General features: G+C 38.1%; 3 protein-coding genes across 6 annotated transcripts in view; 1 reads left to right on the top strand and 2 right to left on the bottom strand.

Moving 5' to 3' along the window:
* The window catches only part of CMSS1 (cms1 ribosomal small subunit homolog), a 390,283-nt gene that overhangs the window by 33,327 nt on the left and 340,137 nt on the right, over positions 1-16,819 (top strand). The window lies entirely within an intron of this gene.
* The window catches only part of LOC133050222 (filamin A-interacting protein 1-like), a 119,669-nt gene that overhangs the window by 21,825 nt on the left and 81,025 nt on the right, over positions 1-16,819 (bottom strand). The window lies entirely within an intron of this gene.
* Positions 4,799-16,819, bottom strand: part of LOC133050218 (filamin A-interacting protein 1-like) — a 28,948-nt gene continuing 16,927 nt past the window's right edge. For both annotated transcript variants that reach the window (XM_061134413.1, XM_061134412.1), the window contains exon 2: positions 4,799-7,949. In XM_061134413.1, the coding sequence (XP_060990396.1) occupies positions 5,153-7,834 (2,682 nt within the window). In that variant the 5' untranslated portion in view covers positions 7,835-7,949 and the 3' untranslated portion in view covers positions 4,799-5,152. The remainder of the gene's footprint in view (positions 7,950-16,819) is intronic.

The raw sequence follows: 16,819 nt of genomic DNA on the forward strand, positions 1-16,819 counted from the left end.
GTTCCGTTTGTCACTGTCAGTGGGTTGATCCACTGTGTCCATTGTGGTTCTTTGAAGAGGAGACACTAATGCTGAGATGCTGTGCATGTCACTGAGACAGGGGTGCTATGTCAGTAAACCTACTCTACCCTTCCAGAGGCCTGAAGAATGGCAGAGAGTGAGACAGCCTTTGTAGGTCTGTAGGGCCTATTGTTGATTATTCAGAGATGACTAGCCTTTGAAAAAGAAACAAAACTGATAGGCAAAAAAAAAGGGTCTGTTTTAGGTAACCTCACAAAAATATCATACAGAACCATTTGGCTATGGGGGAAAAATGAACTCACTAAAATAAAACTTTCAGGCTTTCAAAAAAATTATCTCACATAACTAGATAAATTTTATTTCTCTTGACCAATAATTTTGTGACAAAAATAAATTTTAAAATGAGGCCACAAGAGGATTATCTGTCAGATTGCTGACTGCAGTGTTAAAGGTGAGCCCAGATTACATTTTTATGGCACTATTCTAACTGTTATAAAACCTGGTATCCTGATAGAATATTGACAGATTTGTATGTGTTGCCATATGAACAGCATTAATTTATTATCAGATTATAAGGTACTTAGAAGTGTGTTAGCTGGTTGACTTGCTCAACTCCCTAAGGATTCTTTATCCTACAGCCGTGCCTTTGGGGGTACCTGCTCTGACTGCACAGTAGAAGGATCCACCAGTTGCAAAGGAGAGGACTTGGAGCTTAATCTAAATGAAAATGAGTTTTAAGGAGTTTTAAGGTCTGGGGATTTTATTGAACCACTTATCTTCCTTATTCTTTGTTGGATTTGCTTCACTGTGGCCTAAGGTGAATGGAGTCCTTTGTTTTGGCTCATCCAAACTGCTCTCTTTAATGTGTGTTCTGGACCATTCCCAAGAAATGCTTGTAGGGTTATGTTGAGGCCCAGGGACCTGAAGGTGAAACAAAGCTTGTAGTTGTCAGACAGCCTGCTACTGCTCAAAGATTCAGACATCTTTGCTTTGCTACTGTTGTAAAACTGGGAACCTTCCCACCTTATAAGATGGCAGTTTCTACTGAGCTCTTCTTTTGAATAAAAAGAAAACCTGGAGAATAAGCCATCTGTTTGTCATGCCAGCCACTAGAGGGTGGAATGGTCACACTTCCTGAAACAGGTGTAATTCATTCTGATAAGAGCAAGATTAGAGTCAGAAGTATTTGCTAGTGTTTATCAATATATCAATAGAAATGTCGAAAACAATGGAATTCCTTCTTTGTGTGTGTGTGTGTGCTGAGGGGCTTTAGTCATGTCGAACTCTTTGCAGTGCTATGGACTGTAGCCTACCAGGCTCCTCTATCCATGGGATTCTCCAGGCAAGAATACTGGAGTGGGTTGTCTTGCTCTTCTCCAGGGGATCTTCCTGACCCAAGGATCAGACCTGTGCCTCTTATGTCTCCTGCATTGGCAGGTGGGTTCTTCACCATCAGTGCTGCCTGGGAAGCCCAATTCCTTCTTTAGGTACATAGTAATCAGTAGAGGAACTTGTTAAACAATGCAGCTTCCTGGGCTCTACCCTCAGAGATTGGGATTTGATAGCCCTGGGTGGGACATCAGGGGATTTTCATAATGTGTTTTGAATTTTACTTTGAGAAATGTAGATCCTATTGTTTTGGGCATGCATTATTGCCTAATTACTTTTTCTCTTAGGATTGCAAAGCAAAATGATTATCTGGAGGAAAAGACAACATCAGAAGCCAACATGTAGGGAAACTAGTGTGTTATTAAAGCTCTCTCCCTGCCTTTGTCAGTTTTGGTAAAGATTAAGAATCAGAACAGCTGTGAAAAATGTTTTTGTGTGGAGTTATATTTTAGTCAATAAAGATCACAGAATCCTTATACTACAAGTCTAAAAATTTTAAATTAAATACCCCTTTTATGGTCATCTCACAGTGCAATCTAGTTTATCCTTTGCCTAATGTCTTGGCATTCTGAAATGTAGTTGTAGAGACTCTCTAACTACTAATAGAATTTATATAATCCTGTCATCATCTTGAACACATAAAGAGACTTTCCTTTGTATGTAAAGATCCAGTTGTTGTAATGTACAATGTCCTTCTTGTAAGGATGACTTAGAGAGCAGTGGCCTCCTTGGGAAAGCTTTGCAAATGGTCTTAAAAGGCAAGGAGAATGTCATTAAAATAAAATGACAAAATAAAATCATTCAAAACTGTGATAGAATGCTGCAGCTCAAAAAGTTAAAAGGATCAGGGACTGAGTAAATGAATCTTGGTTCTGAAGCTAGGACCTCAGATGAAATGAAAGGAAGATATTTTTTCAGATGTTTATAGAAATAGTCATGTCTCCTATGACCCTCTTAAGGGCCTTCTTTTCATCAAGAACACAACCCTCCACTTTCACATATCTCATATGAAGATTTTCCAGTGACATTTCCTCTCTCCTTCCTAATTTTCAGGGTTTGTCTGTGATTTTATGTGAAATAAAAAGAAAGTCCTGGAACCCCACATACACATATGCACACACAAGCATACAGAGCTATGAAGAATTATTTTTGAAATTAAAGCCCAATAATCTAGTCTATGTCATTCTTTGTATGATTTTATGGAAAAGAAACTTTTTAAAGAGATGATGCTGTCTTTACCATAAGCTTTGATTAGTAGCACTTTTAGTAATCTATATGTGTTATTAATACAACAGTGCTGATAACTTTTCATGTGGGTATGAACTGTTACACTGAAGCAGTCGTAGGAGAGGAACCTCTAAAAGAGGCTCAGCCCCTTGAGAGTCAGGTGGGTCTCCAATAACGTTAAATTACTTGGGAAGCCTATTTGTACTTAATATCTGGAGCAGGATGACGAAATGAGAATTTGTGCATTATAATCATAGAGCACAGGACTTGGGATATTAACTTTATTATATAAAATCCTTACAAGACAGTGCAACTAATGAATGGTCCAGAGCCTCTCAAACTCTTAGTTACAAGTGTGCCAAAAATGGATCTTTTCCTCAGTACTTGGGGCAGCCGGGAGGAACCCGGGGGTGACAGGAGTCCCTCAGGTCATCGCCTCTGCCTCTTCATCCATCCAGTGTGTTTTCTGTTTGTGTCATTATGTGACAAAAGCTGGTAAGTGCTGGGAAGACTTTGTATTTTAATTCTTTCCAATTTCTGTTTATTATTAGTTGATTATAAACTATTTCTGTTTTTTATTAGTTGATCACTGTTCACCAAAACTGTATATGTACTCTCTTGATTATTATCTTAAAAGATATCCAATGTAGCAACATTATCAGTGTCTACTTTAAAAGATGTAAAATAACAGTTGTAGTTTCTTCTAAAGTTCTAATCCAAGGTAACTTAAAAATAAAAACAGTTTTGGAAAACATTTAGACTGTCATGTATTTTGTAATACAGTTGGGTCACTGCCGATTCCCAAGATAAATGTGTTTAAACAGAAGCTTTCTCATTCATCACTAACCTCAGCTTTCATCCAAATTTATTTAATGATGATGCAAGCCCACAGTGTTGGTGTTGCAGTTCATCACCATGGAAGTGTTTCTGTCAACAAATCCTTGCTTTGCTATCATGAAATTGATTTTGCAGGGAAAGGAGGATAATTGTGAAAGATGCCTCTTACTTCTAAAGATCTTCACAGTTTTCCTGGGTGTCTAAATGAATTGTGTTTAAAATCAATAACTGGCAATAAAATTGACCACACTAAATTAACAGTTATGAGGTTGGAAAAGGGAAAATGGCAGTGAGCTACTTTGTCTGAAATCATGTTTTTGGAATGTGGCTTGGGGACCAGATTTGTAATATGAAATGTTCCTCCAAAAGCTGTTGTTCTCTGCTACAGAGGTACAGATTATGCTGACAGTCTCCGTATCAGAATTCCTAGGATGCTTTTATTTTTTTTTAAGGATTACTGAGTATTTCTCACCTACCTTGAAAATCACGTAACAATAATCACAGAAGAAACTTCCTCAACTAACATGCAGTATTTTAAAAAATATGCCTTTTCTATAACTTATGTTTGTAACTATCTTTGCTTTTTATTTGCTTGTTGGGAGGTTAAAAAAAAAAAGTGCAACAACCTACAATTAAGTTTAAGCTTCTGAATGCAGACCACTAACAAGCAAGGTAGGAAGCAGCTACCTTAAGTAATTCAAACTGTTCTGGGAGCCAAATAGAAGAAAGGAACAATAATGACATTTTTGGTTCGGAGCAGAGTGTTCAAGAGCATATGTTTTAGTGGCTGATTCTAGGTTTAGATGTAGACAAACATTTTAAGGGGATTTTTAATGTATGGTAGAAAGACAGTCTACTCTTGATTGTCAAGGTAACTTGTGATTCCAAATGTGCTTTTTCTGGCTTCCTAACACACTTTTTACTTTCACCTGACATGCCTCAGCTCATACATGTTCACAAAAGCAAATTAGTATTATTTTATTCAGCAATTATGAGTAAGCATTTTATTAAGTTCCTAAATTCCTAATATGTGCTAAATACTGTGCTGGGCACCAGGGATATTAGGATACATCTCAAGCGTGAAGTCAAGTTTGCTCCTGTGAGATCTTGTAGTTCACCTTGAAATCAAAGAGCCATAAAATTTTATTTATTTCAACTACTTCCTTCTCCTCTAATACGTGATCAGAAGTTGACTATAAATGGGAAATAGATCCTGTTTGTTTTTAATGAAGAATGAATACACATTATAAACAGGAAATAAAATTCTATTATACATGCAAAAAAACACACACACACAGAATGACCAAAAGAAAATTCAGCAAGCAATGGTAAAAATAACAAATTATTTACTGCTTTATAATGTTAAAGTATTTCACCAAGACAAGTTGCAGTCAAATTAATGTGAGTTATGGAAAATGAAATACATAAAGATGTATTTAAACAAGTGCAGACTAAATATTTTCCATACAGGGTATGTAAATGAAAAGATACACAGTAAGTGCACACTTGATATGACTATGCAGGCAACACTTAGTTAGTTTCAGATACTCTTGGATAGTTCATGCATAAACCTTCCCAAAGTACAAGTTCAGCAGTCTTTGGGGGGCTGTGGAGGGATAATTAAAAAGGACTGAGTTCCTTGCAGTAATATCAGTATAAACCGGATAAGGAAGGGTCGTCAGTTATACATGTTACTTACTGTAATCTGTGATTGTCGAGGAAGAGGTGTGGCTGCTGGTGTGATAGTGATACTGCTGGTGACTTTACTGGTGGCTTTGTTTAGGGCCCCATTAGTGAAGCCTTGAGTTCTGTTATCCTGCAGTGGTGTTGAAGGGCTGGCAGGTCTCACGGGGCTGGCTACAGCTTGCATGTAAGGACTTCCTAAGTGAATGTGGATTTTATTATCCTCAGTAGTTATCACACTTGAACTGTTACTGTTTGAACGTTGAAACTGCCATGATGACTGCCGGTCAGGGGAGACTCTGAAAATTGCGTGTTTGGCACTGATTTCTATCGGCTCGGGAGAGCGTCCCTGCTCAGGGGAGTTAGCTGAACCAGTAACAGCCAAAACCTGAATAGGTGACATTGTCCTCTCTGGAGTTATAGAACCACAGGACTCTGGGGTCTGTGCCCTGGCAAAGGTTGCCATGGTAATTGGGGACATGCCTTGCTCTAAATTCATCAGGCCTTCAGCAGAGGTTTTTGATTTCACTGGTGTTATGGAGGCATTTTGGAGGATGGTGATCCTTTGCTTTGGGGTGCCACAGTTTGGTATCACTGCAGTGCTTGTGTAAGAGTGAGGACCCTCTGTGGTCGGACTTGTGATTTCAAGAGTGGCTGTGTTTTGGACATGGTCTGGAGTAACCTTTATGTGAAGTGGCTGCCCAGGTGTGTGGCTGAGGACTAAATCTCCGGGTTGCACGAAGCTGCCATTGGGTTTAGTCTGTATTTTGCCATTCTGAGGATGGCCCTCCTTGGACTTCATCCAAGGAATCCAGAGCTTCCTGTTAACAGGACAGGGAGTAGATGAGTTGCATTTGAAGGAAAGCACAGACTCCTCCTCATTAGGGTCCTCATCCTGGTCCTCGCTCTCCTCATATAACTGACCATTGATGACTGCTCGTTCCAGAGGAATGAGGCTCTTATAATCAGGTGGCTCACTGTCTACTGCTTCTGTCTGAACTTCTTTAGAAAATACTTGAGGGTCAGAGATTCTTCTTCCGTTGAGACTGGGCCGGAGGCTCTTACTGAAGTGACGATACCGCTCTAACTCTTTAGTGAGGTTTTCAATCTCTCTTCCTAGATCTCTGTTCCTGTTCTCTTGTTGGTTGAGCTTCTTTTGCAGAACTGAGTGATCTCCCTGGAGGTGACATATCAGGTCCTCAGTCGCCATGTATTCATGAATTTTCTCTTTCAGTGCATCCACTTCTCTTGAGAGGTGACCTGACTTAGCTTCTTCTTCTTGAAGCCTTTTGAAAAGCCATTGTTCATGGCTGGACTCTGTCTTTTCTGCTAACTTGTACTTGGCAAGTTCCATTTTAACATGCTCCAGCTCTTCAGATAAAAATTGAGCTTTGTCACGTTCATTAGCATACCTTCGTTCCAGAGTCTCGTACTCATCTTCTGTTTTCATGAGGTCATCCTCGATGGCTTTCATATCCTTTAACTTCAGTTTCAGTCTATCCACTTCTTGAGAAAGCTCTTTAATCTTATTGTTCTCTTGGTGTAATGCTATTGTGGATTTACCAGAATCCTGATTTAATTTGTTTTTTGGGAAATCTTTCTCAATTGCTTCCAGGGATTGAAGCCTATTTTTCAACACATTAACCTTGGACAGGAGATCATTTCCTTTCTCTTCTTCTGCCTTCAGTTTGTTTTTTAGATCATCTCTCTCTTTGGTTACACTGTACATTTTCTCTTCCACATCAGTTTTGGACTTCAGTGCCCTTTTAGTTTCCTCAATTAACTTCTCAGTAACTGTTGTCACTTTATTTTGCTCCACTTGAAGCTGAGAAGCAGCAGCTTGTAACTTATCTTCAGTTTGCTTTAATTTTTCACTCATTGTTTTCCGTTCATCTACCAGCATCACAGTTAATGTTTTCAATTTAGTTAAATCCTCTTTTAAGGTGAATTCTGTCTTTTCCAGACGACTTTCAATGGCTTCCAGCTCTTTGATCCTTATCTTTAAACTCTCTAGTTCCTGAGACAGTTGCTTTGTGGTCATCCTTTCTTTTTCCAAATTGCATTTCAGCGAGTAGCACTCTTGTTTGCTTTTGCTGAAAGCATCTTCTAATTTTTCCAGAGCCATAATCCTTTTATTGAGTTTTTCAACCTCAATTTTAAAGTCTTTACTCTGTGATGTTTCCTTTTCTAGCCTCTTATTGAGGTCTCTGCACTGCTCCTCCATTTTTATGAGCTCTTCATCCTTCCCTTCCATTTCTAGCACACGTTTCCTGAGCTCCTCCACCTCAGCCATGATACTAGAGTTTCCATATTCTCCCTTGTTAATTTTTTCTTTTATATCTTGCAGCTCTTCTTCTGCTTTTCGTAAAGACCTGTTTGTCTCTTCTAACTCATCAATTTGCCGGCTGAGTGCTGCCAGCTTTTGTCGAAGCTGGCGATTTTGGCTGTCCTCATTGGTGAGCTTCGCCATAATTGTTTCTTGGTTCTGGTGAAATTTTGTGGTCTGCGTTTGCAGTTCGTTCTCTAGTCTGGTTGCCTTCTGTTCTTCTTCCTGAGCTCTGGCTTCAGCAAGGGCTAGTTTTGCATGTGTTTCCTTTGCACTTGTGGTTAGGTCCTGGATTTTCTGTCTTTGCAGGGCAAGTTGTGCCGTCAGCCTTTGTTGTTCGTCCACCACCATCAAAGCAAAAGACTTCAGTTTGGTCAGCTCCTCTTTCAGGGCGGTGACCCTCTTCTCTTTTTCTTGCTCCTTCTTCTCCTGGGACTCAGTTTCTTGGTCAATCAGCCTTTTTAATCTGAAAAATACAACAGCGCATTCTATTTTGTAACTGGTGCTTTAGTAACTTATGGGCTATGAGTAAACATGTATGTAATTTAGACAGTATCAACTCATACAGTAATGGAAAGGAGTTCCTGAATTTGATGGGGGTGGGGAATCTTGGCTCTTTTTTTTTCACTTCCTGCTTTCTTCCCACCCCTCATTGATTGCTAACAGTTTTAGTTCACCGGAGCCTTAGTAAAAGAGTAAGGACAAGAATGTTTGGTTTAAATTGCTTGTGTAAAATATAATCAATAGACATTGTAGCCTGAAGGTTGTAAAAATAAGCATAAGCTTGAGACTCACTTGCACCAAGCTTCAAGACTGGCCCTACTTATACCAACTAATTAACCTGGGCAGTTATTTAACATCCCCTCTGTGAAAACTGGAGGTGATAACTTTATTATCCAGGGGCCATTTGTGAAAATTAAATGAGATAATTCATCTAAGATTCTCACAGTGCTGACCCATAAGCATTTGAGTTTTGTTGCTGTTGATCTGCTTTATCAATGTGGTTATTATTGTATTTATCAAATGGTTTGCTTGAAACATTATGTGATTACTAATGTTTGATTGGCTTCCTTATTCTTAGTTAAGATTAAATTTATCCACATTGCTTATAAGTTAGGCACTTTACTAATGGACCTATTTGCCAGTTTAAGCTTGGTTTACACTAGCCTGCCATTGTGTCAGGAACCCATACACATCTATGTTTGTTCCTACAGTGGATGGTAGCTGAAGGAGAGGAACTGACGAGTACCTGAAGAGGGTTAGAGCCTTCATAACATATGGGAGAGCATGGGCTTTGATACAGAAGAGCTTGATGAGTGTCAGGTGTTAGACATGATGAAGGAAAAGCTCTCATCAGGAACCTTTTTGAATCATGAGTCCTTTGAATGATGACTTTGATAACATGTTATTTTTTTTCTTTATGTTTTAAATTTGTCCACAAAACATGGAAGACATATTGCATGCAGTATAAACTCTCTCTTCCACACACTTTTTCCCTCAGTATTGAGGTCACAGTTTTAAATTTGTGGCACTCCTAGTTACACTGGGAATGGCCTGATTATAGAGGATGTAATTACAGCTTTGCAGTATTGTTATAGAGAAGCTAAAATAGGATGGAATCCCTGAAGAATTTAACTGAAGGACTTGTCATGGGTGAAAAGTTGTAAAATTTGTTTTTTTGATCAAGCATAGAGAGTTTTAGTGTGTCTTATCTACTAAGAATGAGTTAATTATCCAATGCAAGTCTTTAATCCTTGCCACAGTACTTTCTTTTTAAAATTGTTTAAGTATGTGAGAGAACATTGTACAGGGAAATTAACTTGGGGTATTCTCGGAAATAGAGTCCTTTTTGAGATTCGAATCTGCTCTTCTGTAATTACACTACGCAAGAGGCTATGTGTTTAAAATAATTGTATGATGTAAGAACTTTCAAACTTTTTTGCGGGGAGGATCCACTTTTAGTTTTTCCTGTTTTGAGAACCTGATAGGCTGGCCCAAGGGCTGTGGCCTGTGCAGTTCTGAGGAAGCCGGGGTGGGGTAGGTTGATGATCTAATCCACACTCTTGGCAGGAGGCTTGCCCAGGGCTTCTGGCCCTGTCCCATTCCCATCTGATACACATGGGAACCTGAGAAGAGAAGCATGGCGGCTCCCTCCTGAAAGGTAGTGGGACTTCACAGCTCAGCGGCAGAGTCCATGGTAAACTGTGCCGGTGGTGAAGTCATTACAGAAACTGGCGAAGTTTCCTCCCACATGAGCATTAGGATGATATTTAACAATGCTGCAGTGAAATATTTTCCCCTCTCTACATCACAGTTCTTAGAATTTTATTAGAGAATAGTTTCACAAAAGCTTTTCAGGATTTCTTTTCAGCTTATTAAACAATGCCAAGTGCTGTTTCATTTTCATGAGAAGAAGGTATGTTTTCTTAGGATACGAGGAAGGGAAGATTGTGTGGAGTACGAGGAAAAGAACATTAAAACTGAATGGCCATCAGTGGATCCTGGCATTGCCAAAACTGGCAAAAAAGAGTTTAAAGACATTTCAGTTGTTTCCACTGTGTTCAGTGTTTTCTTGGAGCAAGCATGATGCATCTTTTTCAGCATGGTGCAAGTTCATTTATCTTTTTCTGTAGTTTCTGAAAATCAGCTAGTATCCCCATCTGTTTCCAAGCTCCATTTTACATGGTTAGATACATAAAAGTGACAATGTGAATACATATATCTCAGCATTTCCTTACTACTTGTTTCTTAACAACCTGCTATTTCCCTGGACCAGTCCCATGAGCACACCTTAGGCTAGTCTGGTAAAGCCTTTTAGGGAAGAAGATAGGAATTTATATGCAGAAAGAGTTACACCCCCAACCATCAACCAGTTGAACCCATGTTAGGAGGGAGGCCCTGATGGATCCATCCCAGGGCCAGTTGGGTGCTTGTTACACACTGTGCTTGTTACACACCATCAGCTAGGCAGACCTTTGAATACTTCCATCGTGAGCTACCTAGACATGTGCACTAAGTGGGGTAATTAAGATAATGAATAGCCTCACATCTGTTCAGCTTTCACAGACAAATTAGTTTAGGTAAGAAGGTTTGTTGTCACAACTTGGCAATTGAGGGTCCCCTGAGGCAGCTTCCTTCCTTGGGATTTAAACCAAACAGTAATAGTTTTGTTTCTTTTATCTTTCTTTGCATGTTAACGGGTTTTAGGTATTGAAGCTGACTGACTTTATATGTAACAAGGTTATCATTGACTCTGGTTTTACTAGTAACAGCAGGGAAGTAAGTCTGAGAGCTTTTAATCAGGATACTCATAATCTTGAAAGCAGCACAGATCTTGAGATATCCAGATAGGAAATTCTTCCCGTCAGAACTGTGGGGTCAAATTATGGCTCCTTCTCCCATGTATAGTTCCAATTAATATGCCTTAGTGCCTTTTCCAATTGAGAGGTTTGTGTCATCTATGCTAGGGGTTCTTCATCTTCAGCACTACATTTTGGGCCAACTGATTCTTTATGGTGGGGGGCCTTGTAATATGTTTTAGCGGCGTTCTTGGTCTCTGCTCAGTAGACACCTGCCTGGAGCATCTCACCAGTTGTGACAACCAAGATTATCTCCAGATACTGCCCAATTTCTTCTGGGGTGCAGAACCACCCCCCGTTGAAAACCACTGTGACCTACACCTGTGTATGTGTTGTGTGTTTATAGACATGTGCATCTGTCAGTCTGTCATTAGAAGTTAGGCTCTCTACCTGTTCTTTACCAGTACTTCTGACAGTTTAACATTCAATTGAATCACCTAGGAATCTTGTTAAATGGTGAATTCCAATTCTCAAGGCAAAGAGTGGACCTCAACATTCGCATTATAACAAGTTCCCAGGTGATGTCAGGACTGACTAAGACTTTACTATTTATGTGTCAGATGTTTTCTAGTAATGGTATTCTGGCTGAATATTAACTTACCCAATTGTTCATTATTAATAATATCCCAAACTGTGGATGGGTACAGCCTGTATTCCTGACCTACAGGGCCATCCATTTTTCTCACAGAGAACATCCAGTAGGACTAATGACTAATCTAAATCTGTTGTTATTACTGGAAAAAATGACTTAAAATGCATATCAGAAGTGTTTGAGTTAGTAACTAAGTTTTCTCCTTTAAAAAAGGCAGTAAATAATTTTAGTTTCAACCCAAAGACTAAAATGTATGAGACTGTATAATGGCTACCTTTTAGGGCTGGTGACGTGCTGCTAAGCACTGAGCTAAGTCTTTAACTATAGCTGTTGGTTCTGATTCTCTTGGTAAGCCTACAGGATTTGAGATTATTCTCTATTTTACAGAGAAAATGAAAATGGAGAGTCAGAAAGATCAGGAAGGGGCAGAGCCTGTTCTCTTTCCCCAACCACACTGCCTCTCTAACAGGAACACCAGCTACTTCATGGACCTGCTCCACATCTGGTGTCTTTCTCAAGGGACATTCTGTGTATTAGAGAAACTTACCAGCCTAAATAAAAATTCTCATTTATCATCGTGCTTACATTCTTTTTAGTTCATATCTCATAGAGCAGTGGTTTTCAAATGTTTCCTCTTATAGCTCCTAAAATAATTTTCTATTATGTACAATTAATTTGTTCATGTAAAGAATAATGATCTTCTTGTTTAGTTGCTAACTTCTGTATGACTCTTTTGCAACCCCATGGACTGTAGCCCGCCAGGCTCCTCTGTCCATGGGATTTCCCAAGCAAGAATAGTGGAGTGAGTTGCCATTTGCTTCTCCAGGGGACCTTCCCGACCCAAGGATCAAACCTGTGTCTCCTGCGTTGGTAGGTGGATTCTTTACTACTGAGAGCCACCAGGGAAGCCCAATTATAGCACTTTCTTTTAGTAAATGCTCTTTTTTACTTACTGAGGCATAATTGAAAGGTAATATCTAAAGCATGCAATGTGGTGATATACATATGAATTATGAAAGGATTCCCGACAGTAGCTCCATCACCTCACGTACTCATCTTCTGTGTGTGTGTGTAAAAACACTCAGTTCTACTCTCTTAGCAAATTTCAATTATAAAATATGGTATTAACTGTAGTCACATGTTATACATTGTAACCTCAGGCCTTATTCATCTTGTAACTGTAGTTTTACCAGCTCCTTCCTATTTCCCCCATTCCCATAGTCCCTGGAAGCCACCATTCTACTCTGTGAGTTCAGCTTGTTTTTAGATTCCACATTTAAGCAATTTCCATGTGCCATTTGTCTTTCTCTGCCTGGCTTATTTCACTTAGCATAATGCCCTTTAGATTCATCCATGTTGTCACAAATGTCAGGATTTCCTTCTTTTTTAAAGGCTGGCTAATATTCCACCATATATATGTGTGTGTGTGTGCATATATAAAAATGTATTTATGTACTGTAGATATATGTTATATAGTGTATCATATGTAACATATGTGTCCATCAATATAAATGTTATACATTTATTTATATTTATATACATTTTATAAAATGTACTTTACACATATATATTTATATATGTAAACTGTTTGCATATTTACATATGTAAAATACATTTGTATTTAAACACAAATACATGCCACGGTTTCCTTATCCACTCATTTGTTGTCAGACACTTAGGCTATTTCCATATCTTGGCTAGAATAAATAATGCTGCAGTGAACATAGTTATAGATATCTCTTGAAGATAGAGATTTCATTTTGTTCAGGTAATTTTGTTTTTAATTTCTTGAGACACCTTCATACTGTTTTCTATATTGACTGTGCCAGTTTACATTCTCATCTATAGTGTACAGGAAATGTTCCCTTTTCTCCACATCCTCTCTAGCATTTGTCATCTCTTGCTTTTTTGATAACAGACATCCTCACAGATGTGAGATGATATCTCATCATGGTGGTTATGCATGTCCCTAATGATTAGTGACGTTGAGTACCTTTTCATACACCTGCTTATTTGTGTATCTTTTTTAGAAAAATGTCTATTTGGGTTCATTGCCCATTTTTTAATTGGGTTATTTGGATTTTCTGCTGTTGTATGAGTTTGTATATTTTGGATATTAACCCCTTATCAGATATATGTGGTTTGCAAATATCTTTTCCCATTCCATAGGTTACCTTTTCATCATGCTCATGGTTTCCTCTGTGTGCAGAAGCTTTTCAGTCTGATGTGATCCCATCTGCTTATTTTTGCTTTTGTTACCTTTGCTTTTGGTATCAAGTTTAAAAACTCATTGCCAAGACCAGTGTCAGGGAGCTTATCCCCTGTACTTTTTTCTAGGAATGTTAGTTTCGGGTTTTAGGTTCAAATCTTTAATCCATTTTGAGTTTACTTTTGTGTGTAATGTAAGATAGGAGTCCAGTTTCATTCTTTTGCATGTGCATGTCCTGTTTTTCCAGCCCCAGTTATTGAAGAGACTATCCTTTTCCCCTTGTATATTCTTGGCTCCTTTGTTGAAGATTAATTGACCATACATGGATGGGTTTATGTCTGGGCTCTCTTTTGTGCTTCACTGGTCTCTTGTGTCTTTTTTTTATGCTAATACCAACTGTTGTCATTACTATAGCCTTCTGGTATACTTTGAAATCAAGATATGTGATGCCTCCAGCTTTGTTCTTTCTCAAGACTGCTTTGGCTATTCAACATCTTCTTGGTTCCATATACATTTTAGGATTGATGTTTCCATTTCTGTGAAAAAATACATTGTAATTTTGATAGGAATTACACTGAATCTTTTCATAGTTTGGGTAGTATGGACATTTTAACAATATTCTTCCAATCCATGAACATGGAACATCAGTCCATTTTTCTGTGTCTTCTTCATTTTATTTCATCAGTGTCTTACAGTTTTTAATACACAGATCTTTTACCTTCTTGGTTATTAAACTTCTAATTATTTCATTTTAAATGGGGTTTTCTTAACTTCTCTTTTGATAATTTGTTCTAAAATAATTTTTTAAACTAAGTACCACTTTGCTGGAATCTGGAATTTTGTATTCAGGGTTTAAATAACTGCAGAAGATACATATTAACATCTGACATACAATCTAAAAGTCATCATTGGCAAACCAGTCAGCCAAAACAGACACTCAGGAAAAGTCTGGCTTTTTTTTTTTTCCAACTTAAGCCAATGTGTAAATACACATCCCTCTGGCAACCACTTCATTTGTGAGAGAGATGAGGCCCAGATGAAATGACAGGTACTGTTATTTGCGTATTTCCATCCAGTGGTTGGTCCTGAAGCTGCTGACGCTCTGCTCTCATGGGACTGTAAGAAGTAAGTGTTCCTAGAGTTGTCCCGACGTCTGTACCATTGAGGGTTTTGCAACCCAGGAAAATGCATTCGGTGAGATTCTGTTAAGTATGACTTTTTTGAAAAGGAAGCTTTTAGAGCACAAGCATTTTTTTTTTTTTTTTTTTTCTCCTGGCAGATCAGTCTTGGAAAGCATGTGTGAGAACTGCAGGTATAGACACTGATTCCTTCATGTTCTTCATGCTTGTGCTCTGAAAAATTCTTGTGTGCATGCTCAAGAGTATATGTACTCCAGTTTGAAGAATCTTGTCTTGGAGTACTCATATTCATGTTGAAGGACTGACACAAGAAGATTATAGGAACAGTCACTGAATCTTGTCCAGTGAAAACAGATTGTAGAAGCTGGTTTTATGGACGCAAATGCAAGGCAGTTAAATCCAAACTGGTTTACAGCAGTGGCTTATGACAGTTCTTCTTTAGAGTTTCTCTTATGGCTTGGAAATGTTATAATTTACTGCGGTTTATCGCTATTATTATGTGCAACGCAGCTCCTTGTTTTTTCAAAAATAATCACATCTGTCATCTTGAGTGTTCTTTGGTACTAGCCATAATGCTGGCTCCTTATTATAAATTATACATTCAGAGCATCTTTGCAGTTTTTATTTACACACAGACATGTCAGCACACATGTATGACTGTATTTTATCTCCTCTATGTAAGACTGTTAGTAATTGCATCACATAAGACATAGGAAACAGATGGTGTGTCTAAATGCTATAATGCCAGTCATACCCATAATGATTTATATATAATTCTCATCACTTTTTATTTTTGTTTTATTTATGTATACTACAATCAACACTATTAAAATATAAGCTTCTTAAGCACAGGACATATGTTTGATTGATTCATTTGTGTCTTCTACAGTGTCTACTACAAAGCCCTTACATGTAGAAGGTACCAAATGAATGGTTTTATAAATGAATGAATGAACATTTTCCTGTGGAAAATACTGTACTATTATCCTAACTAATTTTATTCATTTTTAAAAGAAGGTGCTCTGGTGCTTACCATGAGCATGGTTTTAGGTATTTAAGAAAATTATGTATAATTGGTTAAGTACAGTGTCCTCTGGAAAGAATCAAGACTGTTGGAATATCTTCTCTTCCTTCTTCAGAACCCTGTATTAGAACTCTATGTGCTTGCTTGTTTGAGAAGGGAGATGGTTGCTAGTGTCCACATCTTAGTCCCTCACTCTCCTTTGATAATTTCATCTCTGCACACAAAGGAGTGGTTCTTTTTCTTTTTCCTCAGAGCTAGAGCTCTACTGGACAAATATGCTTGTTTACTACACAGACAACATTACATCAACAAACAAATGAAACTGAAAAGGAAATATTCATCTCTGACCTGACCACCCTAACACACCAATTCTGGCTCTGCTTTTTCAGATTCTTTCCTAATTTTTCAGACAACCAGCCCATATAAATAAGCTTAGCATGATTATTGACCAATAAAACCAGTTTCACAAGCCATTAGTGGCACTGTGTTGTTTCTGGTAGCTGCAGAAATCAACCTATAAGTAGTGAAAAACTTCAGAGTCAGCTTAGCTTCTCATTTGTCATCTTTTAGGAGACAAATATACTGTGTGGATCTTAAATGTAAAGTTTTTGATGTTATGAATATAGCAACACTTTTGTTCATTTAATTTGCAAACAACAAAGGAATATAATACCGGGCTATACTGAGATGAAGAGGGGAGGATCCTGTTCTCCAGAGTTTGTAGGCTCTTGGGAAAGATGAGCAGATAATTTCAGTGCAACTCAGTAAAATCTCCATAGCAGTGGTTCTTAAAACTTCTTGGTCTCATGACTCCTTTATACTCTTAAAAATAATTGAGGACTCTGAAGAGCTTTTGATTGTGTAGGTTATGTCTACCAATATTTATAGTATTAGAAATTCACACCAAGATATTTTAAAATATTTATATATTTATTCATTAAAATAGTAAACATTAATAACGTATATTTTATGAAAAATCACTTTTTATAATGCCAAAACTTGGTGGAAAGGAC

Source organism: Dama dama, chromosome 31, assembly GCF_033118175.1.
Source record: "Dama dama isolate Ldn47 chromosome 31, ASM3311817v1, whole genome shotgun sequence".
NCBI classification, from domain to species: domain Eukaryota; kingdom Metazoa; phylum Chordata; class Mammalia; order Artiodactyla; family Cervidae; genus Dama; species Dama dama.